Source organism: Macaca mulatta, chromosome 10 (assembly GCF_049350105.2).
Source record: "Macaca mulatta isolate MMU2019108-1 chromosome 10, T2T-MMU8v2.0, whole genome shotgun sequence".
NCBI classification, from domain to species: Eukaryota; Metazoa; Chordata; class Mammalia; order Primates; family Cercopithecidae; genus Macaca; species Macaca mulatta.
Genome location: NC_133415.1, coordinates 9,952,529 through 9,977,527, shown reverse-complemented (window position 1 = coordinate 9,977,527; position 24,999 = coordinate 9,952,529). Strand labels below are relative to the sequence as shown.

At 52.7% G+C, this 24,999-nt stretch overlaps 2 protein-coding genes and 1 long non-coding RNA gene across 55 annotated transcripts in view; 1 reads left to right on the top strand and 2 right to left on the bottom strand.

The window, feature by feature from the left end:
• Positions 1–726, top strand: part of ACO2 (aconitase 2) — an 83,109-nt gene extending 82,383 nt beyond the window's left edge. For 44 of the 46 annotated variants that reach the window (XR_013398610.1, XR_013398617.1, XR_013398609.1 and 41 more), the window contains one exon: positions 102–614. Coding sequence is in view for 29 of the 46 variants with exons in the window: in XM_077948475.1 (XP_077804601.1) it covers positions 102–236 (135 nt within the window). In the remaining 17 variants the exon portion in view is untranslated. 46 annotated transcript variants of the gene reach the window in all.
• On the bottom strand, positions 437–23,738 carry POLR3H (RNA polymerase III subunit H). Of its 8 annotated transcripts, none has more exons than XM_077948498.1 (9): positions 23,289–23,738; positions 22,097–22,450; positions 17,175–17,410; positions 16,687–16,817; positions 13,049–13,145; positions 5,303–5,389; positions 4,737–4,800; positions 3,335–3,536; positions 437–1,958 (listed from the first exon to the last, which is right to left on the bottom strand). In XM_077948498.1, the coding sequence occupies exons 4-9, from the start codon at positions 16,795–16,797 to the stop codon at positions 1,905–1,907; spliced, it is 615 nt and encodes a 204-aa protein (XP_077804624.1). In that variant the 5' UTR covers positions 16,798–16,817; positions 17,175–17,410; positions 22,097–22,450; positions 23,289–23,738; the 3' UTR covers positions 437–1,904.
• LOC144331651 (uncharacterized) lies at positions 8,272–12,721 on the bottom strand. The gene is made up of 3 exons (XR_013398994.1): positions 12,010–12,721; positions 8,816–8,988; positions 8,272–8,626 (listed from the first exon to the last, which is right to left on the bottom strand). It is a non-coding gene; the product is annotated as an uncharacterized LOC144331651 (long non-coding RNA).
• Positions 23,739–24,999: the final 1,261 nt, after the last annotated feature.

Genomic DNA, 24,999 nt, shown 5'->3' with positions numbered 1-24,999 from the left:
CCTCCTAGGTCCCCAGGCAGTGCCTGGCCTCCCTGACCCCCTGCAGGACCAAGGGCACGTAGTACCCACCACTTCCACCCACACCCACCTTCTCCTTGCAGCCCCTGAAGTGCATCATCAAGCACCCCAACGGGACCCAGGAGACCATCCTCCTGAACCACACCTTCAACGAGACGCAGATCGAGTGGTTCCGCGCCGGCAGTGCCCTCAACAGAATGAAGGAGCTGCAGCAGTGAGGGCAATGCCGCCCCGCCCCAGCGCTGGCGTCAAGTTCAGCCCCACGTGCGCCATCAGCGGATCCGATGCATCCAGTCATGGCTTCTTATTCCAAGATGGTGTGACCAGACATGCTTCCTGCTCCCTGCTCAGCCCACGGAGTGACTGTGGTTGTGGTGGGGGGGGTTCTTAAAATAACTTTTTCGCCCCTGTCTTCCTATTTTTAGTTTGGTTCAGATCTTAAGCAGATCCATGCAACTGTATTTATTTTTGATGACAACACTCCCATCTAAAGTTTTTCTCCTGCCTGATCATTTCGTTGGCTGAAGGATTCTAGAGAACCTTTTGTTCTTGCAAGGAAAACAAGAATCCAAAACCAGTGACTGTTCTATGAGTAAGTGATTGGTGTCTGTGCCGTTTGTTATCAGCTTCAGGGTCCAGGAAGGGTCTTTTCAGTCAAGGTCAGTGGAGGCCCGACAGCCACAGCCACAGTTGGATCCATCACTGCGGTGAAGGAGACCTGAGGTGTGGCAGAAATGTTCTGTCACCTCCCACCCCACCCCACCTGCAGAGCAGCCCTGCCCCCCATGTTCCTGTAGCTTCCCTGCTGGGCCAGAATTGAGTCTCCCAGAGAGTGGCCTTCACTCTCCATCTTCCCTGGGCACTGATATGCCAGGCATGGCCTCATGTAGCCCTCTAAACACTGAGGGTGGGCACAATAGCAGATGAGGCCATCTGGAAAAGGAGTGGCATCAGCTGACACCACCAGCCAGCACCTCCACACTTGGGGGTCCTGTGAGAGCCGAAGAGGCCAGGGCAGGAGGCAGGTTCCATGGAGGCCCCATCACCAGGACAAAACTTACTGTAAGGCAAGCGTCCTGGTGTCGGCAGAGGGGCAGGAGGAACCCTGCGAAGCCATGCTGCTGAAGAAACGCTGTGGGCCCAGAGCTGGGGTGTTACCAGCAGTCCCACAAGGTGCTCATGGCAGTAGCTGAGATCTGAGGGACAGGTGGTCCCAGGTTTGCTGCTGTCTTGTATCATGAATTTTGGGTAGGGGGTACCAGCAAAGCCCAGAGCCTCCACTGTTTTGATCAGGAACTGGTCTCCTAGAGCTCAGGGGCTACCCCACCTTTTTCCACAAGCTGGTGGGAAGGTGCCTCCCCTTCATGCCCACTCAATTCCAACTGGCAGCTTCCAGTGCCCAAAGCAGCCACCCCAGGCAAGCCAGCCTTACTCCCTATGTACTTTATGGCTCCACTAGGCTCGGCCAGCCTGGGGCAGCCCAGAGCTCACAGCCCCCACGTGCTGCCACCTGGTGGGGGTTGGGGGAGCCCATCTCTGCGGTAAGAGAGGCCATGCTGTCCCAGCGACAGGAACTGAGTGACCTCAGATCATAACACTGGCCATTGAGACAAGGGTGGCCCCTTCCCTTCTGATGCTGCCATTGTTTATTAAATGGCTTTGCTGTCACTGAAAGCAGCGACTTGAGAAGCTCCGGGGGGAGGAGCAGGGCCTAGATGGTGGAGGAGGGGGGCAAGCTGGTGGGCACTCCTGGCCCTGCCCCACTGTCCAGCTCGAGACACATTAGCCTCAGCTGCTGTTAGCATCAGCCTTAGCTGCTCTTGTCTTCACAGACTGCCGTAAGCACCTTCCTGCAAGCTGGTAGGGTCCACTGTCCAGCCCCAGGGCTAGTTGCTGGTCCACCAGGAGAGAAGGCCCAGGCCTGGCTCACTGATGGATCCCTGCCAGGGATAGAGAAAGAACACGCACATTTCACTGACACGCTGGCTTGAACCAACCTGGACGGGAGGTGAGGGGAGCCCAGCAGGCCCAGCACAGGCAAAGTGGAGGAGCAGCACACGGCAGCCCAGAGGCTCTGGGGAGACGTGGGAGCCACAGCAGTGCTCCTGATGGGCACGCAGCAAGCAGGGCGCAGACCCCTCTCCAGGGACCCCAGGCCCTGACAGGGTCAGGGACCCTTCCTCACCCTCAGGCCTGCCCTCCAGGGCCACCCAGGTTCTAACTGGCAGGAAGGCTGAGCAAACATGAGGCCCATGCTCCAGACACATCCAACAGGGAGCAGCCTTGAGGGCCACTCTTCCCTGGAGCCCTCCCTTTTATTTCACTGTTTTAATGCTGCTCCTACAGGGAGCCCTACCTATTTATTTATTTATTTATTTATTTATTTATTTATTTTTATTTTTTGAATCGGAGTCTCGCACTGTCACCTGAGCTGGAGTGCAATGGCGCGATCCCGGCTCACTGCAACCTCTGCCTCCCGGGTTCATGCCATTCTCCTGCCTCAGCCTCCCCAGAAGGTGGGACTACAGGTGCCTGCCACCCACACCCAGCTAATCTTTTGTAGTTTTAGTAGAGATGGGGTTTCACTATGTTAGCCAGGATGGTCTTGATCTCCTGACCTTGTGATCCACAAGCCTCGGCCTCCCAAAGTGCTGGGATTACAGGCATGAGCCACTGCGCTCAGCAGTCCTACCTTTAATCTCAGGGCTTTGATCTCTCCCAAACCCCTTCCTTGATTTCTTTCTCCCTCAAACGCCTCCCTACCCCCAGTTTTTTAAAGACAGTGTCTCATTCTGTTGCCCAAGCTGTAATGCAGTGGCACAACCTTGAACTCCTGGGCTCAAGGGATCCTCCCACCTCAGCCTCCCAAGTAGCTGGGACCACAGGCCACACCACCATGCCCTGCTAATTGATTTTTGTAGAGACAAGCTCTCACTTTGTTAGCCAGGCTGGTCTCAAACTCCTGGCCTCAAGCAATCCTCCCACTTTGGCCTCCCAAAGTGCTGGGGTTACAGATATGAGCCACTGGACCTGGCCTCAAAGCCTCTTTATCACTGGTCGTGTCCAGCATGAGCTCTGTCCCCCTTGCAAGCTGACTTGCCCACCCCACCAGCAGCCATGTACCTTTATTGCCTCACAGCCCTGGCCTATAGAAACCCAGGCTCTCCAGGGAGAAGTGACCAGCCAAGGCCCTCCCAACAGGATCCCTGACCTGCTGGGGGAGATCCCAGAGCAGAACCCAAAGGACACAGCCTCCAGCCCTGCACTCCGGCTCTCCCGCTTCCATGGTGGTTTCAGTGCCATCAGGGCCACTCACCACAAGCGTGTATGGAGCCTCCTTCTTTGGCAGCTCCTCACTGGAAGTGGTGGCATCTGCTGAGCTGGGCCCCGTGGGGGATGTGTCAACAAAGCTCTCGTCCACCACCCGGAAGCGGATCTCCTCGCCGGTGTCCATGTAGAGGTCGTGCGCTCCTTCCTCCGTCTCATACTCCCACACCCACACCTGCTCCGCTTCGTCGCTGAGAGGGTCCAGGGTCAAGGCAGCAACCAGATCGTGGGAGGGGCTTCCCTCAGCACCCCCCGACCCCAGGAAAAACCAATCCCAGGGTGAGATCACTGTGGCTGGGAAGTCACAGCAAAAGCAGGTCCCAGCCCCATGTGCAAGGCCTGGGCCAAACAGCGAAGAGCAAGCGCTCTTGGATGCCAGGACCGAGGATGGGGAACACAGGGCCTCCAGTCAGACACCACGGCCAGACGCACATGAATCTCAGAGCACCAGAGCAGGAGGGGATGAGACATGGTCCAAGTCCCACCTCTTAAGACAAGAGCAACCTGGGCCTCCTGCCACGGGGCCCCACATACCCTTTTCATCAAAGCCTTGCAACAGGCTGATGGGCACCCAAGGACTTGCCGTTTCCAAGAGGATATAGTGGGATGGGAGGTCACCTACCCAGTTGGATGACAGTTGGTGAGAGAACCAGCCGCGCTGCGCCAGGTTTTCTAACACATCCTGGAGTTACACACAGACCCAGAGCCGTGCGGCCACCCAGCCAGGGCAGCCCCCCTTGGCCCTCCATCGCCCCCAGCAAAGCCCACACAGGGGAGCCATGGGTTCTCTGGTGGCAGTCCCACTGTTGGGTCCTGCCTCTGTGCCAGGTCCCGTGCTGTGCACTGTGAGTACAGCTGTGACACATCAGAGTCCTTCCTAGTGAGGAGTCTCAGATTCATGGATAGCCCCACAGAAACAGACAACCCCAGTACAGCAAGGTGAGGGGTGGGACAGGGACAACGGAGGCCCAGAAGGAACACATCTCAGCCCATGACCCAGCACACAGGCAAGGCCTCACGTCCCAGGGACCAGCGTAAGCCTCCAGGGCAAGTGATCTTTAAGATGATTGCTGCAGGGAAAACCTAAGCAAAGTGAACCAGAAATGAATGGTGTCCCCCGGGACACCACAGCTCTAATGGTGTGCAGTGTACAACCCAGACAGCCAAGCCTGACAGCCCCGACAAAGACAGGCATGTGGGCATCACTTCACTCCCTGAATGGGAGGCACAGACAGGCTGGTGCCTCTGGAGCAAAAGCACAGGCTGGGGGCAGGCACGGAGGCCAGTGGCATCAGGTTACAGGACCCAAAGGCCACCCTAAAGAGTGGGGACCTTCCTTTGGAGAGGCCTGAGCTCCTCTGTGACAAACCACTTTAACCTTGGGAGGATACAACTTGGCTGGCTGCTGCAGTGACTCTGGGGGGATGAGAATGTCATCGAAGAAGCCTAGAGAGACTGGAAGGAAGGAAGCAGGTGATGGCCTGAGATGAGGGTTCCCAGTAGACACCAAACATTGCAGGGTCTGATGCTTGACAGGCAAGCCCTGCCCTGGGCTGCTCACGAGGTGGATGTCATTATGGAAAACTAGGCCCCTTCCCCGCCTAATGCCTCTGCCTACACCACCCACACAGCCGAGCAGCCCTGGGCAAAGCCCGGAGCACCTAGTCCCCAAAACCTCTGCACACAACAGTGACCAGTGGGCGCTGAAGACTCCCAGTCACTTCCACCAGCTTCAGTGCCTACCCTGAAGCCCAGAGCGATGGCCTGACAGTGAAACCTCACTGCTGACGGAGGTCCTCACACAACACACGAGAGGGAGGGTGGGCAAGCTTCTCTGACAGCACGGGGAAGGTTCAGCCTCAACACCTGAGCCCTCCCCTGACCATGTGGATGGGCACAGACCTCCTGCCCCCACAGTGTTCCCAAGTCTTGTCTGAGGCATCAGGGCCACGGTTACCGTGCACTCCTTCTGGGCTGCAGCCTTTGATCTTCCCAATCAGAATCTCGTCTAGGAATGGATGAAACACCACGTAGCGAAAATGGACTGGAAATGAAGAAAGCCCGTCAGTGACGCTGACTGGGGCCCCAGCGCACTCCCATGTCACCCTCAGGTGCCAGCACACCCGGGGGCCTGTGTGGCTGCTCCATGCCACATCCCCCTGCAGGCCCCAGACCCTCCCCTTGTCTCCTGCAAGTTCACAGCATGGCCCCCACAAGGTGCCAGCAGCAGCTGTCCTAGAATTGGGCACTCCCAAAACTGCCAGGTTACTCACACCTGAGCCCAGACTCTGAGCCATCAGTGGCTCCAAAGTCAATTTCAACCTCCCTTCAGGCTCTCCTTCAGCTCCTAAAAAGGGCAGAAGCAACTGGTAAAGAAAGCAGGGTTTGAAGCTGGGCACAGTGGCTCACGCCTGTAATCCCTGCACTTTGGGAGGCTGAGGTGGGCAGATCACGAGGTCAGGAGATCAAGACCATCCTGGCTAACACAGTGAAACCCCATCTGAACTAAAAATACAAAAAAATTAGCCGGGTGCGGTGGCGGGCGCCTGTAGAGTCCCCGCTACTCGGGAGGCTGAGGCAGGAGAATGGTGTGAACCTGGGAGGTGGAGCTTGCAGTGAGCCGAGATCACGCCACTGCACTCCAGCCCGGGCGACAGAGCGAGACTCCATCTCAAAAAAAAAAAAGGATGAGTCTAAAGAACCATCAAGAGGAAGGAAGCTGGGGTGGTGGTTCATGCCTGTAATCCCAGCACTTTGGGAGGCCGAGGCGGGCGGATCATGAGGTCAGGAGATTGAGACCATCCTGACTAACACGGTGAAACCTCGTCTCTACTAAAAATGCAAAAAATTAGCCGGGCGTGGCGGCAGGTGCCTGTAGTCCCAGCTGCTTGGGAGGCTGAAGCAGGAGAATGGCATGAACGCGGGAGGTGGAGCTTGCAGTGAGCCGAGATTGCGCCACTGAACTCCAGCCTGGGCGACTGAGCGAGACTCCATCTCAAAAATAATAATAATAATAACCCAAAAATTATTAGCTAGGCAGGCCTGGCATGGTGGCTCATGCCTGTAATCCCAGTACTTTCGGAGGCCAAGGCAGGCGGACCACCTCAGGTGAGGAGTTCAGCACCAGCCTGACCAACATGGAGAAACCCCGTCTCTACTAAAAATACAAAATTAGCTGGGCATGGTGGTGCATGCCTGTAATCCCAGCTACTGGGGAGGCTGAGGCAGGAGAATCACTTGAACCCGGGAGGCCGAGGTTGCAGTGAGCTGAGATCGAACCACTGTACTCCACTTGGGTGACAAAGCGAGACTGCATCTCAAAAAAAAAAAAAAAAAAGCTGGGCATGGTGGCAGGCACCTGTAATCCCAGCTACTCAGAAGGCTGAGGTACCAGAATTATTTGAACCTAGGAGGCAGAGGTTGCAGTGAGTAACCCTGTCACTGCCTTCAAAAAATTTTTTTTAAAAAGTAGCACAGTGGTTTCCAGGTGCTGGCGGGGTGAGCAATGGGGAATTAGTGTTAAATGGCTAAGGAGCTCCAGTCTGGGATGATGAAAAAGTTTTTCGTTGTTGTGTTTTTTTGTTGAGACAGGGTTTCACTGTCGCCCAGGTTGGAGTGCAGTGGCACCATCATGGCTCACTGTAGCTTCAAACTCCCAGGCTCAAGTGATCCTCCCGTCTCAACCTCTCAAGTAGCTGAGACTACAGGAACATGTCATCATGCCCAACTCATTTTTTGTATTTATTTATTTATTTGAGATGGAGTTTCGCTCTTTTTTTCCAGGCTGGAATGCAATGGCGCGATCCTGGCTCACTGCAACCTCCGCCTCCCGGGTTCAAGCAATTCTCTGCCTCAGCCTCCTGAGTAGCTGCGATTACAGGTGCCCACCACCATGCTCAGCTGATTTTTGCATTTTTTTAGAGACAGGGTTTTACCATATTGCCCAGGCTAGTCTCAAACTCCTGGATTCAAGTGATCAGACTCCCAAAGTGCTGGGATTACAGGCACGAGCCGCCACATCTGCCCTATGAAAAAGTTCTGGAGGTGGGCCGAGTGCAGTGGTTCACGCCTATAATCCCAGCACTCTGGGAGGCTGAGGCAGGAGGATCACAAGGTCAGGAGATTGAGACCATCCTGGCTAACACGATGAAACCCCATCTCTACTAAAAATACAAAAAATAATTAGCTGGGCGTGGTGGCCGGCGCCTGTGGTCCCAGCTACTTGGGAGGTTGAGGCAGGAGAATGGCGTGAACCCGGGAGGCGGAGCTGGCAGTGAGCCGAGATGGCACCACTGCACTCTAGCCTGGGCGACAGAGCAAGACTCCGTCTCAAAAAAAATAAAACAAGAATATGAATGTGCCTAATGCCACTGACCTGTACACTTAAAATGTTTAAATTGGTAAATTTCATGTTATGTATATTTTACAATAGAAAAAAATGAAACAAAAAAAAAGAAAAAAAAAGAAAAAATGAAACAAATGATAAACCTGTTAAAAAAGGCAAAAAAAAAAACAAAAACAAAAACAGGCCAGGCATGGTGGCTCACGCCTATAATCCCAACACTTTGGGAAGCCAAGGCAGGCCGATTGCCTGAGGTCAGGAGTTCAAGACTATCCTGGCGAACATGGTGAAACCCCATTTCTACTACAAATACAAAATTTAGCTAGGTGTGGTGGTGGGCACCTGTAATCTCAGCTACTCGGGAGGCTGAGGCAGGAGAATGGCTTGAACCCGGGAGGCAGAGAGGTTGCAGTGAGCCAAGATCGTGCCACTGCACTCCAGCCTGGGCAACAGAGAAGACTCTGTCTCAAAAAAAAAAGAAAAGAAAAAAAGGTGGGGGGTGTCTCTGCACCGACTCTGGCTGAGGAAGCTGCCTGATTTGCAAATCAATAAAATATTTTAAAATGTTAAAAAATAGGCTGGGCGCGGTGGCTCACGCCTGTAATCCCAGCACTTTGGGAAGCCGAGGCAGGCAGATCACGAGGTCAGGAGATCGAGACCATCCTGGCTAATACGGTGAAACCCCGTCTCTACTGAAAATACAAAACAAAGCCGGGCGCGGTGGCTCACGCCTGTAATCCCAGCACTTTGGGAGGCCTAGGCGGGCGGATCACAAGGTCAGGAGATCGAGACCACGGTGAAACCCCGTCTCTACTAAAAATACAAAAAATGAGCCGGGCGCAGTGGCGGGCGCCTGTAGTCCCAGCTACTCGGGAGGCTGGGGCAGGAGAATGGCGTGAACCCAGGAGGCGGAGCTTGCAGTGAGCCAGGATCGCGCCACTGCACTCCAGCTTGGGCGACAGAGCAAGACTCCGTCTCAAAAAAAAAAAAAAAAAAAAAAAAAGAAAATACAAAACATTAGCCAGGCATGGTGGTGGGCGCCTGTAGTCCCAGCTTCTAGGAAGGCTGAGACAGAAGAATGGCGTGAAGCCGGGAGGCGGAGCTTGCAGTGAGCAGAGATGGCGCCACTGCTCTCCAGCCCAGGTGACAGAGTGAGACTCCGTCTCAAAAAAAAAAAAAAAAAAAAAAAAGTTAAAAAATAAATAACTAAAGGTGGCCACAAAGGAGCACTGCTCTGGAGCTGAGAGCAGGGCCCCCAATCAGAATGGGGCAGGCGGGGGCAGGGTACAGCAGGTCCCAGGCTGGGAGGGTGTGGAGAACAGGGGCTGGCACCAAATAACGAGGGGTAGACTTAGCCAATGGGGGTCAGGGTCCCATGCCACAAAGGCCATCATCTGTGAGCACGCCCTACGTGCCCGGCACTAGACCAAAGCTTCGCTCAGATTTGCTCGTTGACTCCTCACAGATATTTAATGATGGAGGAAGGTTCTATTACTGTCATTATACTGTGTGCACAGATAGGGAAACCGAGTCTCAGAGAGGTAGAGCAACCGCTCCCAAGGCCCAAGCAAATAAATATTTCTCTGAACAAAGGTGAAGGCACAGCATGACCTGGTGCTGAGCCCTTCCAGCACTGGCTTGGTGACAGCCCTGAGTGAGGCGGCAGGGTTGCAGGAGTGGGAGCAGTGGGAACAGGGCCTGGGGTCAGGCGTCAGCCTCAAAGCATGGCAATTGGTTCCCACAACAAAAATCACAGCTCACCCTGCATGGTGCTCAACGGGAGTTTTATAGCTGCAGGGTTAACCCCATTGTACAGAGGAGGAAACTCAGGCTGAGAGAGGCGGAGGTACCCACCCAAGGTCCCCATCCAGGAGGCCAGAGCCAGAATTAATTCAAATCTAGGTCCTTGTGATCACTCCATGCCTCCCACCTGATTCCCAAGAAAACAGAGACCCAGGACAGATGAGGGTGGGGGCTAATAAAAGTCAGCAGTAGAAATCTTCCAATTGAATAGACAGAATTTCCTCCGACTTTTTTTTTTTTTTTTTGAGACAGAGTCTCTCTCTGTCACCCAAACTGGAGTGCAGTGGCGTGTTCTTGGCCTCGTAGGTTCAAGTGATTCTCCTGCCTCCACCTCCACCTCCCAGGGAGCTGAGATTACCAGCACGCACACCACCATACCTGGCTAATTTGGTTTTTTTTTTGAGATGCAGTCTTGCCCTGTCACCTAGCCTGGAGTGCAGCGGCACAATCTCGGTTCATTGCAACCTCTGCCTCCCAGGTTCAAGCAATTCTCCTGCCTCAGCCTCCTGAGTAGCTGGGATTACAGACATATGCCACTTCACCCAGCTAATTGTTTTGTTTTTTTTTTTTTTGAGACAGTCTCATTCTGTCACCCAGGCTGGAGTGCAGTGGCCGGATCTCAGCTCACTGCAAGCTCCGCCTCTCGGGTTCACGCCATTCTCCTGCCTCAGCCTCCCAAGTAGCTGGGACTACAGGCACCTATCGCCACACCCGGTTAATTTTTTGTATTTTTAGTAGAGATGGGATTTTACCATGCTAAGCCAGGATGGTCTCAATCTCTTGACCTCGTGATCTGCCCGCCTCGCCTCCCATAGTGCTGGGATTACAGGCCTGAGCCACCGTGCCTGGCCCAATTTTTGCATTTTTAGTAAAGATGGGTTTCACCATGTTGGTCAGGTTGGTCTCGAACTCCTGACCTCATGATCCGCCCACCTCAGCCTCCCAAAGTGCTGGGATTACAGGCGTGAGCCACCATGTCCGGCTTTTTTTTTTTTAATTTTTAGTAGAGACGAGATTTTGCCACGTTGGCCAGGCTGGTCTTGAATTCCTAACCTCAGGTGAAACACCCACCTTGGCTTCCCGAAGTGCTGGGATTACAGGCATGAGCCGCCACACCCGGCCCCAGTGTGACTTTTTTCTCCAAGTTTTTCTGCAATTTCTAGTACCTATTACCACTTGTCTCCTGGACAACCAAGGCCCCTGTCCAAATGCGGAGACTGGGCTCAGCTTGGCCTCCTTCTCTGTAAACAGAGGCCCTCGTGGTTGTTTTCACATCACAGTCTTATTTCTCTGCTAATGAAAATGCTCCTAGTCCATATAAAGACAGCCCGTCTCTTCGGCCTCTCAGCGTAGCATGGTAACATCTATGTGAACTAATTAATTCGCTGAATGCCTGGACGCAGACACCAGGCAGTCTCACAGCATACTCTGGAATGTTCTGGCATCTCTGTGCTGAGAGGCTGACCAGTATGGACTACCACAGGGCTTATCCATCACAGGCTCATGTGACAACCACCTGGCACCTTGTTGTAAAACAGCCTTTGGGGCCAGGGGCAGTGGCTCATGCCTATAATCCCAGCACTCTGGGAGGCCGAGGTGGGCGGATCACGAGGTCAGGAGTTCGAGACCAGCCTGATCAACATTGTGAAACCCCGTCTCTACTAAAAATACAAAAATTAGCCAGGTATGATGGTGCATGCCTGCAATCCCAGCTACTCAGGAGGCTGAGGCAGGAGAATCACTTGACGCCAGGAGGTGGAGGTTGCAGTAAGTCAAGATCGCGCCACTGCACTCCAGCCTGGGCGACAGAGTGAGACTCCGTCTTAAAAAAAAAAAGAAAAAAAAAAAAAAAAAATTGGCTGGGTGCGGTGGCTCACGCCTGTAATCCCAGCACTTAAGGAGGCCAAGGCGGGTGGATCACAAGGTCAGGAGATAAAGACCATCCTGGCTAACATGGTGAAACCCCATCTCTACTAAAATTACAAAAACTTAGCCAGGCGTGGTGGTGGGTGCCTGTAATCCCAGCTACTCAAGAGGCTGAGTCAGGAGAACGGCGTGAACCCAGGAGGCAGAGCTTGCAGCGAGCCGAGATCGCACCACTGCACTCCAGCCTGGGCAACAGTGCAACACTCCGTCTCAGAAAAAAAGTATTTGGGCCCATCCCCCAAGATTCTGACTCAGGAGGCTTGGGGCAGGCTGAGAACTGTGCTTCTGAGTGTCCAAGGGATGGCAGGCTCGGTGCCTGCGCTCTGGGAGCCTGAACCCTCTCAATGGGCCTCTCGCTGTCTTCTACACTGGCTTGGTCCAGACATGAGAATGAAGAATGCCCCTCTCCCGGGGCTCAGCACCTCCCTTGACTGCTGGTCCCCACTCCTCTCGGCGTGGTCCTCTCTCTACTCCTCCCTCTTTCCAGGATCTGGTAATCACCCTCCCATCCTTGGATGCACACCCCTTTGCAATGTAACTGCACTTTCTCCCACCCAGAGGTGAAGTCGATTTCTCCATACCCTCACCCTAGCCAATGGGATGGAAGCAGAGGCTTGAGAAGTACTTATGCACTGAACTTTGGAACCTTAAAACCACCAAGCCCAGCCTGGCCTACTGAAAAATGAGACCATGTGGGGCAGAGATGGGCCAGCCCGGCCCAGGCTCCCAGTAACCAACCAATCTGCCAACCTTCAGAATGTGAGACCATCCTAGATCGTCCAGCCCCAGGCCAGCCAGCCCAGAGGAAAACCACCCAACTGACCCACAGAATAGGGAGAAACAATCCAAGCTGATAAGTCACTGAGTGCTCGCTAGGTGCTAAGGCTCGGTCCTAAGAGCTTTCATGTATTAACTCCTTAATCCTCACAACAGTCTTGGAATATAAAATCTATCCTGAACTGCACCTGACAGATGAGGAAGCAGAGGCACAGAGCCATGACATATTCTGTCAGGACACACAGCTATTAAGAGGCAGAGTTCAGCTTTGAATCTCGAGACCACACTCTTACTTACTGTGTCCTACTATCGAAGTCCCCTCCCACAGCCAGCCTGCTGATCCCCCTTCCGTCTGCTCTCCACAGGCAGTGGGCAGTCCGAGGAATGGACAAGGTGCAGGGCTCAGTAGCAATGAGACCAAAAGGGCACAGACATAGAGCTATGATGTCAGAGCTGAAGAGGCCTTGAGAACCACCTAGTCCACATCCCAGGCCTCACAGATGAGGAAACAGAGGCCCAGAGAAGATAAGTCTGCCGCTGTCACCGGGTCAATTCCTGGCCAATTCAGGATGAGGCCCCAGGTCTCTCAACCTCCAGGACTCCCAGCACCCTCTGGCCATCTCTTTGGCTTTAACCTTTTAAAATTTTTAAATACTTTATTTATTTATTTATTTATTTATTTAAAGACAGGGTCTTACTATGTTGCCCAGACTGGCCTTGAACTCTGTGGCTCAAGAGATCCTTCCGCCCTCAGCCTTACAGGCACACACCACTGAACCTGGCTTTGGCTTGAACTTTTGCTACAGAAAACTGAGCCCCAAGAAACCCAATGCCCCAGGGACAGAAGATACCCACCTTTGGTGTGTGATGCGCCATCCCCAGGGAATACATAGGCATCCTCCAGTTTGGTGATATCAAACAGACATATGCAGAGTCCCACGCTGTACACGACCTGCATGCATACAAACATAGACACACAAGTACACATGGACACAGAGTGACCACAGGCCCAGCTCCCAGGCAGTCTGAACCCCTCACAACCGCAAGCAAGCCATGATTATCTCCTTTTTAAGGTGAAAATGAGTTTGTGGAGGAAACCAGGATAAGGAACCTCAGAACGATGCAGAGATCTGGAAGGAGCAGGGCCTCAGGTGACAAAACAGGTCCAGGTTCCAAGGCCAGCTCTACCACCCACTGTGTGACTGCCAAGAGGGTCACTTCACCTCTCTGAGCCTCAGTCTCCCCATCAGAGAATGGGAAATACCAGGCGGCAGGATTATAAAATAAAGAGAGATAACAGATGTGAAGCCCCTAGCCTAGTGCCTGGCTCGTGCGCTGAAAACAATCATCATTGAGGATCTTTGTTATTACTAGTGAGGACCAGTGACAGGAATGCTAGCTAAACGTGCAGTCTCCGACATCCCAAAGCCAATGCCAGAGCTCACAGTTTGGTAAGCGTCAGAACCATTGTGCTCACAACATCTTAGACACACAGATGCAGCCACAGGGACTGCAGCTGGCAGAGGGACACATGACCTAGGCCCCAAGAATGTGCAGAAATCCCATGCCCCCACCCCACACCATGGTGGTTCAAACAACTGGCTACTCAGTGTCTGCTTATCTGCCACCATGTCATCACCCCCACTTAGAACCCTTGCAGGAACTGTCCAAGAATTAGCAAGAAGCTCAGAGAACTCAGAGTTGTGGCCAAACCTCACCAAGATAAGGCCACAAGATCCATGCCCTTTGTCAGACCATGGATTTCTGTTTGGGCTTCCTCTCAAATGATTCATCTAATTGACTACTATAAGACTTGTCCCAACAGGACCTGTACTCCAAAGGGACTCCATTCCCTTCTTGGACTTTCTACCCCTTCTCTCTCCACAAGGTCCGTACCTCATCCCCCAACAGACCCTCACCTTCAACCTCACAAAGTAACTAGCAGCCATCCACTTAAAGACTCCATGAGTTCCCTTCACCACCTAACAACCTTCAAATCAACCTCACCTCTTCTGAAGGGACTGCCTCAGGAAGCTGAGCTTCCTCTTTCTGGCTCCTTCTCAGTCCATCACCTCCTGATGCTCCATGGATAAAGACCAGTACCTCATCCTACAGGGCTGTGTGGCCTGGCCCCCACCCACCTTTCCAGCCTACCCTTCCCTATGCCCAAGCCACACCAGCCTCTTCCACACCATGGTGGGTGTTGTACCCCTTCTTCTTTCTTCTTCTTTTTTTTTTTTTTTTTTTTGAGGCAAAGTTTCACTCTTGTCACCCAGGCTGGAGGGCAATGGCACGATTTCAGTTCACTGCAACCTCCGCCTCCTGGGTTCAAGTGATTCTCCTCCCTCTGCCTCTCAAGTAGCTGGGATTACAGGCGCCCGCCACCATGCCCAGCTACAGCTACTTTTTGTATTTTTAGTAGAGATGGGGTTTCACCATGTTGGACAAGCTGGTCTCGAACTCCTGACCTCGGGTGATCCACCAGCCTCAACCTCTCAAAGTGTTGGGATTACAGGTGTGAGCCACCATGCCCTGTCTGTATTCCTTCTTCACAGGGCCTGTGCACATGCCAGTTCCTGCCTTCAGGGCTCTTCTCTCCACCCAGCCCCTCCCACCCCAGAAAGGAATCCTCTGGTTGGCTCTACTTCACCATCAGATCTCAGTTCCAACCCCACCTCCTCACCAAAGCCGCAGGTTCCCTCATTCCAGGGGATGGTCCTTTGTTCCCACAGGTGTGTGAACATCTGTCCCTCATAGCATTTACCTCAATTTGTCACCACACCCTCAACTATGGACCCCTCTCATTCATATCTGCTTTTCCCAGCACACTATAGCTCAGAGCCTTGCCTCTGTTTCATTCAACAGACAAATGGCTGGGCGCAGTGGCTCACGCCTGTAATCCCAGCACTATGGGAGGCTGAGGCAGGCAGATCACCTGAGGTCAGGAGTTTGAGACCAGCCTGGCCAACATGGCGAAACCCTGTCTCTACTAAAAGTACAAAAATTAGCCGGGCGTGGTGGAAGGCACCTGTAATCCCAGCTACTCAAGAGGCTGAGGCAGAAGAATAGCTTGAACCCAGGAGGTGGAGGTTGCAGTGAGCCAAGATTGCACCACTGCACCCCAGCCTGGGCGACAAGAGCGGGACTCTGTTTAAATAACAAACAAACAAACAAACAAACAAAAAAACATAAAATTATGGAACATCTACTGGTGCCAGGCTCTGGCTAAGTGAGGGGATACTTCAGGGAAGAAGACAGATAAGTCCCTGCTCTCAAAGAGAGGGAAAGGAAAAAGTCTAAGATGGAAAGACTGATGCGACACAGAACACCTGGAAAGGGAGGACTGCCAGAGAAATGGCAGTGGGAGGACCTCTCAGCTGGCACTAAGGCACATAGGCACGGCGCAGAGATGGCGCACAAATATTGGCTGCTAGAATGAAGGGATGAACCTCCTGACAGTTAACTCTGTACTACTAGAACTGTTCATCTTCACAAAAACAATGCACTGGCCCAGAGCGGTGGCTCACGCTTGTAATCCCAGCACTTTGGGAGGCCAAGGTGGGGAGATCAAGAGATCGAGACCATCCTGGCCACATGGAGAAACCCCGTCTCTACTAAAAATACAAAAATTGGCCGGGCACGGTGGCTCACGTCTGTAATCCCAGCACTTTGGGAGGCCGAGGCGGCGGATCACGAGGTCAGGAGATCGAGACCAACCAGGCTAACATGGTGAAACCCCGTCTCTACTAAAAATCCAAAAAAAATTAGCCGGGCGTGGTGGCGGGCCCCTGTAGCCCCAGCTACTTGGGAGGCTGAGGCAGGAGAATGGCGTGAATCCATGAGGCAGAGCTTGCAGTGTTCCGAGATCGCGCCACTGCACTCCAGCCTGGGCGACAGAGCGAGACTCCATCTCAAATAAATAAGTAAATAATAAAAATAAAACTAAATACAAATACAAATACAAAAATTAGCTGGGCATGGAGGCGCGTGCCTGTAGTCGTCCTAGCTACTCGGGAGGCTGAGGCAGGAGAATTGCTTGAACCCAGGAGGCGGAGGTTTGCAGTGAGCCGAGATTGCGCCACTGCACTCCAGCCTGGGCGACAGAGCAAGACTCCGTCTCGGGGAAAGAAAAAAAAAAAAAAAACGAAACGAAACAAAACAAAAACAACAAAAAACCAATGCATGGCTGGAAGGACAGCAACATTTTATCCCCATTTTACAAATGGAAACTGAGGCCCAGAGGGGTTAACTTGCTTGCAATTGCAAAGTAATTTAGAATTGTAGAGTCTGACACTTCCAGTTACAACTCCCTTTTTTAAGCCCATTTTCTTTTGATCCCCTTCAACATCCTGTTTCACGGTGAACAGAAGTTCTGAGACATTAAGCCGCTTGCCCACGGCCAGGGCTTGGCATGACGGAGGCCAGGCCTGCGGCCGGTGGGCGGCGCTGGCTCTCCCGCGCCAAGGCCTGCCCGCGAGCCGTGGGCCCAGTACCTTGTTGGCCAACTTCTTGTTCAGCTCCTCGGCAATGGAGTCGTTGAGCTTCCTCTCAAACTGCCAAGGGGGGATCCGCACCGTGTCCACCATCTCCACCAGGACAAACATCCCGGTCTGCGCTGGGGGCTCTGGGAACGGGAGGGTCAGTCAAGCACCAGGGCCGGGGGCGGAGAGGATCCCCGAGCCCCTTGGTCCCGTCGCGGTCGCTGAGGCCCCCAGGCTGGCAGTGAGGCTGCACGGGGCGGTCTCGGGTGCCCGGTCCGGGCCATGCTCCGCTACTACAACGGGAGGAAACCGAGGCCAGAAGGAGGCGCTCTCTGTTCAGAGCTCCGGGTGCGCGCCCGCGCCGCGCGACCCCGCCACGCCACGCCCCGCACCCGCGCCACGTGCCGCCGCACGTACCGCGCACCACGCACCGCACACAGCCGCTCGGTTTTGCGTGGCTGCGGGCGAGATTCCGAATCCATCGCTTCCGGAAAACCCACCAATAAGAAGCCTCTGTCCGTCCGAGGCGCACAGAGCGTGTACCCGCGCACTGCGTGGGGCGGAGAGAGGGCGGGGGGGGGCGGGGCCTCCTCCTTTCACAGGAGCAGAGCGTTTTCCCAGCTCCCGACGGCGCTTTCTGGTTGCTAGGCGACCTCCGTGCAATACTGCCTGATTATCCCTCGCCTGGCCTGTGCTTTACCCGCCTTGCTGTCCTCCGCACAGCAGCAGAGTGATCCTTTGGGAACGCAAACATATATTACCACATCTTCTAAGTTAAAAAAAAAAAAAAAAACCACCGCAAACATAATATGCTTAGCACCCTTAAGTGTTCCGGAGACAAGGAGAATTGACAGGAAAGGAACAGTTGGGACTTTTCTGCGATGATGGAAATGTTCTGTATATTCTTTTCGGTGGTATAACATTGACGTATACAAGTGTCCAAACTAATTGAACTCAGGGCAAGATTTTTGCATTTATTTGTAGACATTATATCCCAATTGAAAAGTGATAATAGGCCGGGCGCGGTGGCTCAAGCCTGTAATCCCTGCACTTTGGGAGGCCGAGACGGGCGGATCACAAGGTCAGGAGATCGAGACCATCCTGGCTAACATGGTGAAACCCCGTCTCTACTAAAAATATACAAAAAACTAGCCGGGCGCGGTGGCAGGCGCCTGTAGTCCCGGATACTCGGGAGGCTGAGGCAGGAGAATGGCGTGAACCCGGGAGGCGGAGCTTGCAGTGAGCTGAGATCCGGCCACTGCACTCCAGCCTGGGCGACAGAGCGAGACTCCGTCTCAAAAAAAATAAAATAAAATAAAAAGAAAAGTGATAATAAATTGGAACAAAAAGTACAACCCATTGAACTTAGAATACTAAATCCAAGCCAGGGGTGGCGGTGCACACCTGTAGTCCAGTGATCTACAATCATGCCACTGCACTCTGGCATGGGTGACAGTGACACCCCATCTCTAAACGAAAGAGAAGAAGGAGAAGGAGAAGAAGGAAAAGAAGAGAAAGAAGAGAAAGAAGAAAGAGAAAAGCAGAAAGAAAGAAGAAAAGTCCAAAACCTTTATGGTAGTTCACATGGCCTTGCAGGATCTGATCATACCCCCTCCTATAGCCCCATCATGCTCTCTCTCCCCAACATTCCAGTCTCATTCGTCTTCACGTGATAGTTAGCATGGGCTAAAAGAATTTGGTAACTTGCCCAAGATCATGTGTTGACAAGTGGTAGAGATGGGCCCAGTCTGAACCTCACTACCCTGCCTTTAAAAACTGGTGAAGTGTAGATGTATACTGTAGTGTGTTTTAACCAAAATAACAATTTAGGTACTTAAAAAAGATCCTTGGGGTAAATGACAGAGGCACTTGGAAATGTACGGTGCCTTAATTTGCTGATTTCACAAGCATAGTGATCTCTCAGTGACACTGGCTGCAGTGATGCTAAATGTGGTCTTCCCTGCATGTATGTTTTTATTTTTAGGTCTGCTTCTATAGGATTTGAGGTACTTGAGGACAGGAGCAAATGCTACTTCAGCTCTTTATTCCCACAATCCCCTAACACATTCCTAGGAAGCATTGAGTAAGGTGTTTAGGAGATTAACATTAATTCTTCCTCTCAAATGCTTCCTCTTTATTCCACTCCCACTACTATTGCTTTGGTTCAGGCCTTTTTTTTTTTTTTCTTTTGAGATGGAATCTTGCTCTGCCTCCCAAGACTGGAGTGCAGTGGCGTGATCTTAGCTCAATGCAACCTCCACTTACTGGGTTCAAGCGATTCTCCTGCCTCAGCCTCCCAAGTAGCTGGGATTACAGGCGCCCACCACCACACCCGGTATTTTTAGTAGATATAAGGTTTCACCGGCCGGGCGCGGTGGCTCACGCCTGTAATCCCAGCACTTTGGGAGGCCGAGGCGGGCGGATCACGAGGTCAGGAGATCGAGACCATCCTGGCTAACACGGTGAAACCCCGTCTCTACTAAAATACAAAAAATTAGCCGGGCGCGGTGGCGGGCGCCTGTAGTCCCAGCTACTCGGGAGGCTGAGGCAGGAGAATGGCGCGAACCTGGGAGGCGGAGCTTGCAGTGAGCCGAGATGGTGCCACTGCACTCCAGCCTGGGCGACAGAGTGAAGACTCCGCCTCAAAAAAAAAAAAAAAAAAAGGTTTCACCATGTTGGCCAGGCTGGTCTCCAACTCCTGACCTCAGAGGATCCTCCCACCTCGGCCTCTCAAAGTGCTGAGATTACAGGCATGAGCCACCGTGCCTAGCCAATATCTGGTCATTTAAAAGTATGTGGTGGGGCCAGGCGAGGTGGCTAACGCCTGTAATCCTGCCACTTTGGGAGGCCGAGGCAGGCAGATCACGAGGTCAGGAGATTGAGACTATCCTGGCTAACACGGTGAAACCATGTCTCTACTAAAAATACCGAAAAAAAAAAAAAGTAGCTGGGCATGGTGGCACACGCCTGTGGTCCCAGCTACTTGGGAGACTGAGGCAGGAGAATCATTTGAACCCTGGAGGCAGAGGTTGCAGTGAGCCGAGATTGCGCCACTGCACTCCAGCCTGGCAACAAAGTGAGACTCCGTTTCAAAAAAAAAAAAGAGAGTGTGTCGTGGCCAGGCGTGTGGCTCACGCCTGTAATCCCAGCACTTTGGGAGGCCAAGGTGGGAGGATCACCTGAGGTCGGAGTTCAAGACCAGCCTGACCAACATGGAGAAACCCCATCTCTACTAAAAATACAAAATTACCCGGGCGTGGTGGCGCATTCCTGTAATCCCACCTACTCGGGAAGGCTGAGGCAGGAGAATTGCTTGAACCTGGGAGGCGGAGGTTCCGGTGAGCGGAGATCGCGCCATTGCACTCCAGCCTGGGCAACAATAGCGAAACTCCATCTTGAAAAAAAAAAGTGTGTGGCACCTCCCTCCCCCCACCCTCTCTCGCTCCTCTTTTCCCCATGTGACGTGCCTGCTCCACCTTTGATTTCCGCCATGATGGGAAGCTTCCTGAGGCATCCCTGGAAGCTGAGCCTATGCCAGCACCGTGCTTGCTGTAAAGCTTGTGGAACCACGAGCTAACTAAACCTATTTTCTTAATTTTTTTTTTTGAGACGGAGTCTTGCTCTGTCGCCCAGGCTGGAGTGCGGTGGTGCGATCTCGGCTCACTGAAAAACTCCACTTCCCGGGTTCACGCCATTCTCCTGCCTCAGCCTCCCAAGTAGCTGGGACTACAGGCGCCCACTACCACACCCGGCTAGTTTTTTGTATTTTTTAGTAGAGACGGGGTTTCACCGTGTTAGCCAGGATGGCCTCGATCTCCTGACCTCGTGATCTGCCCGCCTTGGCCTCCCAACGTGCCGGGATTACAGGCAGGAGCCACTGCAACCGGCCAACCTATTTTCTTTTTTTTTTTTTTTTTTTTTTGAATTTTTTACTAGAGACGGGGTTTCACCCGGTTAGCCAGGATGGTCTTGATCTCCTGACCTTGTGATCCACCCGTCTCGGCCTCCCAAAGTGCTGGGATTACAGGCTTGAGCCACCGCGCCCGGCCCCTATTTTCTTTATAAATTAACCAGCTCTGTCGCCCAGGCTAGAATGCAGTGGCGCCATCAGGGCTCACTGCACCTTCCCGATTCAAGTGATTCTTCTGTCTCAGCCTCCAGAGTAGCTGGCTGGGACTACAAGCGTGCGCCACCACGCCGGGATAGTTTTTGTATTTTTAGTAGAGACAAGGTTTTGCCATGTTGGCCAGGCTAGTCTCAAAGTCTTGACATCAAGTGATCCACCCGCCTGGGCCTCCCAAAGTGCTAGGATTACAGGCGTGAGCCACTGCGCCCAGCCAGGTATTTCTTTTTCTTTTCTTTTTTTTTTTTTTTTTTTTTTTTTTGAGACGGAGTCTCTCTGTCACCCAGGTTGGAGTGCAGAGGTGCCATCTCAGCTCACTGCAACCTCGGCCTCCTGAGTTCAAGCGATTCTCCTGCCTCAGCCTCCTGAGTAGCTGAGACTACAGGCACATGCCACCACTCCTAGCTAATTTTTGTAGTTTTAGTAGAAACGGGGTTTCACCATGTTGACCAGGCTGGTCTCGAACTCAGACCTCAGTTGATCCTCCTGCCTCGACCTCCCAAAGTGCTAGGATTACAGGCATGAGCCACCGCGCCTGGCCCAGGTATTTCTTTATAGCAATGTGAGAACGGCCTAAAACAACCCACATGTGATGCTGTTCTCATTCATTCATGCATTCATTCAACATACTGTTGTGCCCAGTTGTTGGAGATGCAATGGAGAAGAAAACTGGGCCTCAAACCCAGCTTCGGCTCAGAGCACTTGGTACTGGAGTTGGGGGGCAGTGGGGCGGGCATTGAGAGAAAGAGAGCGCTTGTACTCTCAGGTAATTAAAAGTATTTGGAGCCAGGCACAGTGGCTCATGCCTATAATCCCAACATTTTGGGAGGCCGAGGCAGGAGGATTGATTAAGGTCAGTTTGAGACCAGCCTGGGCAACAAAGTGGGATACTGTCTGTACTAAAAAATAAAATAAAATAATTAGCTGGGTGTGATGGCACTTGCCTGTAGTCCTAGCTACTTGGGAGGCTGAGATAGGAGGATTGCTTGAGCCCAAGAATTCAAGGCTTCAGTGAGCTTTGATCATGCCACCGCCCTCCAGCCTGGGTGACACAGCAAGACTCTGTCTCTAAAATAAATAATAATATTTGGGCTGATTTACATGGGAAATGAGAACTGGTAAACTAAGAGGTTAGAGACCTAAGCAGCATCCAGATCAGAGGGCCTTATGATTATATTAACAGCTAACATTCATGAGCACTTACTATATGTCAAGTACTACTTAGGTGCTTTACATGCATTAAGTTTTATCCTCAGAACAGCTGTATACGGTAGGAGGTATTATCATTATCTCACTTACCTCATTGTCTCATTTTGCCTCATCTAAGGCAAATAGAGGTTAAGTCGGTCATTCAAGGTCATAGAGCCAGTAAGTGGCAAACCTCGGACCCAGGCCCCAGAGTCCATAATCATGACCACCAGGCTGTGCCCCACCATGACATTAGCCTGAGGACAGCGAAGGGAGGCCTTGGAAGGCTAGGACAGTCCAGGCGTGGTGGCTTACACCTGTAATCTCAGCACTTTGGGAGGCCGAGACCGGCAGATCACTTGAAGTCAGGAGTTCAAGACCAGCCTGGCCAACATGGTGAAACCCTGTCTCTACTAAAAATACAAAATTGGCCGGGCGCTGTGGCTCACGCCTGTAATCCCAGCACTTTGGGAGGCCGAGGTGGGAGGATCACGAGGTCAGGAGATCGAGACCATCCTGGTCAACACGGTGAAACCCCGTCTCTACTAAAAATACAAAAAAATTAGCCGGGCGCGGTGGCGGGCGCCTGTAGTCCCAGCTACTCAGGAGGCTGAGGCAGGAGAATGGCGTGAACCCGGGAGGCGGAGCTTGCAGTGAGCCGAGATTGCGCCACTGCACTCCAGCCTGGGCGACAGAGCGAGACTCCGTCTCAGAAAAAAAAAAAAAAAAAAAAATTAACTGGGCATGGTGGCACACTCCTGTAATCCCAGCTACTCAGGAGGCTGAGGCAGAATCACTTGAGTCTGGGAGGCAGAGGTTGCAGTGAGCTGAGATTGTGCCATTGCACTCCAGCCTGGGTGACAAGAATGAAGCTCTGTCTCAAAAAAAAAAAAAAAAAAAAAAAAAAGAAGGCTAGGACAGGCCGGGCGCGGTGGCTCAAGCCTGTAATCCCAGCACTTTGGGAGGCCGAGACGGGCGGATCACGAGGTCAGGAGATCGAGACCATCCTGGCTAACACGGTGAAACCCCGTCTCTACTAAAAATACAAAAAACTAGCCGGGCGAGGTGGCGGGCGCCTGTAGTCCCAGCTACTCCGGAGGCTGAGGCAGGAGAATGGCGTAAACCCGGGAGGCGGAGCTTGCAGTGAGCTGAGATCCGGCCACTGCACTCCAGCCCGGGCTACAGAGCAAGACTCCGTCTCAAAAAAAAAAAAAAAAAAAAGAAGGCTAGGACAGGAAAATGACACAGGGACATATCAGCTGGGTAGACAGCGGATGGGAAGGGGATGGAGTGGAGGCACGACCAGGGAGGAGGTTATTGTGTGGCCGCAGCAAAAGATGGCCAGAGCAAGGCTGGTAGCCATGGAGAGTGACACTGGTCAGAGTCCAGAGGTCTTCACGGGGTGGAATGGGTGGGATGACCTGGAGGACAGAAGTGGGAGGAGCCAACGCCTGTGGGCTTTAGCCTTCACATTTGAGATGGGAAACTGCAGCGGGGCCAGGCTGGGGGCAGGGGGCCAGCACTGAAGTGGTCAGTGTGTGGGTTACCAGGCTACTGTTATGGTATTCCGCTCACAGGATTGCAACAGAGATGTGTTGGCACATTTGGTTTACTCATTGGTAAAACTAGAGATCAGGCCTCTTTATTAATTCTCCATGTTGCTCCACGGAAGGTTTGAGGTACGAAAACACGCAAGCGGCTTCATCTGCAAGCTCCATGACCACAGGGCTTCTCTACCTATTGCATCCCTGCATGTGCTCTGGCCTAACCTAGTGTCTGATACATGTTATTTGAATGAACGAAAGAATAATAAAATAATTGGCCAGGCGCCATGGCTCACGCCTGTAATCCCAGCACTTTGGGAGGCTGAGGCAGGTGGATCACGAGGCCAGGAGTTCAAGACCAGCCTGGCCAAGATGGTGAAACCCCGTCTCTACTAAAAATACAAAAAATTAGCCGGGCACGGTGGCAGGCGCCTGTAATCTCAGTTACTCGGGATGCTGAGGCAGGAGAGTCGCTTGAACTCGGAGGGTGGAGGTTGCAGTGAGCCGAGATCGGGCCACTGTACTCCAGCCTGGGCGACAGAGTGAGACTCTGTCAAAAAAAAAAAAAAGCCGGGCGCGGTGGCTCACGCCTGTAATCCCAGCACTTTGGGAGGCCGAGGCGGGCGGATCACAAGGTCAGGAGATCGAGACCACGGTGAAACCCCGTCTCTACTAAAAATACAAAAAATTAGCCGGGCGCGGTTGTGGGCGCCTGTAGTCCCAGCTACTCGGGAGGCTGAGGCAGGAGAATGGCGTGAACCCGGGAGGCGGAGCTTGCAGTGAGCCGAGATCGCGCCACTGCACTCCAGCCTGGGCGACAGAGCGAGACTCCGTCTCAAAAAAAAAAAAAAAAAAAAAAAAAAAAAAAAAAAAAAATTGGCCGGGTGCGGTGGCTCAAGCCTGTAATCCCAGCACTTTGGGAGGCTGAGACGGGTGGATTACAAGGTCAGGAGATTGAGACCATCCTGGCTAACCCGGTGAAACCCCGTCTCTACTAAAAAATACAAAAAAACTAGCCAGGCGAGGTGGTGGGCGCCTGTAGTCCCAGCTACTTGGGAGGCTGAGGCAGGAGAATGGCGTAAACCTGGGAGGCGGAGCTTGCAGTGAGCTGAGATCCGGCCACTGCACTCCAGCCTGGGCGACACAGCGAGACTCCGTCTCAAAAATTTAAAAAAAAAAAAAAAATTGCTGAAGGTATAGAAGTGAGGGAGAAATAGGGCTGGAAACTCATCAAGGCAGGAGAAAGAGTCACTCGGGATGACTAGGAGTGTAGCATTTCCATGCCACAGCACACAAGCTGGGCACCTGCAGGGATGCCCATGACTCTCTCAGTGCCCCACGGCCTCTCTGTAAAAGGAAATAGAACCCATCTCAAATAATTGTCCATTAGCAGAGTGCTGGCTGAAAAAAAAAAATGGTGCATCACATACCAGAAAAATATGAAGTCATAAAAAAGAATGAGAATGTCCT

Bases quoted from the DNA above. Each gene is read 5' to 3' on its own strand.
- POLR3H (XM_015150399.3), bottom strand. From the start codon at position 16,797: ATGTTTGTCCTGGTGGAGATGGTGGACACGGTGCGGATCCCCCCTTGG. The intron at 3,537-4,736 runs GTATCCTCCCAA...GGACCCTCTCAG, and splicing joins CTGCAGCAGCCAGCCAAGTT to CGACGAAGCGGAGCAGGTGT. The intron at 737-3,334 runs GTGAGTGGCCCT...GCCACACCTCAG, and splicing joins AGGCTCCATACACGCTTGTG to GTCTCCTTCACCGCAGTGAT.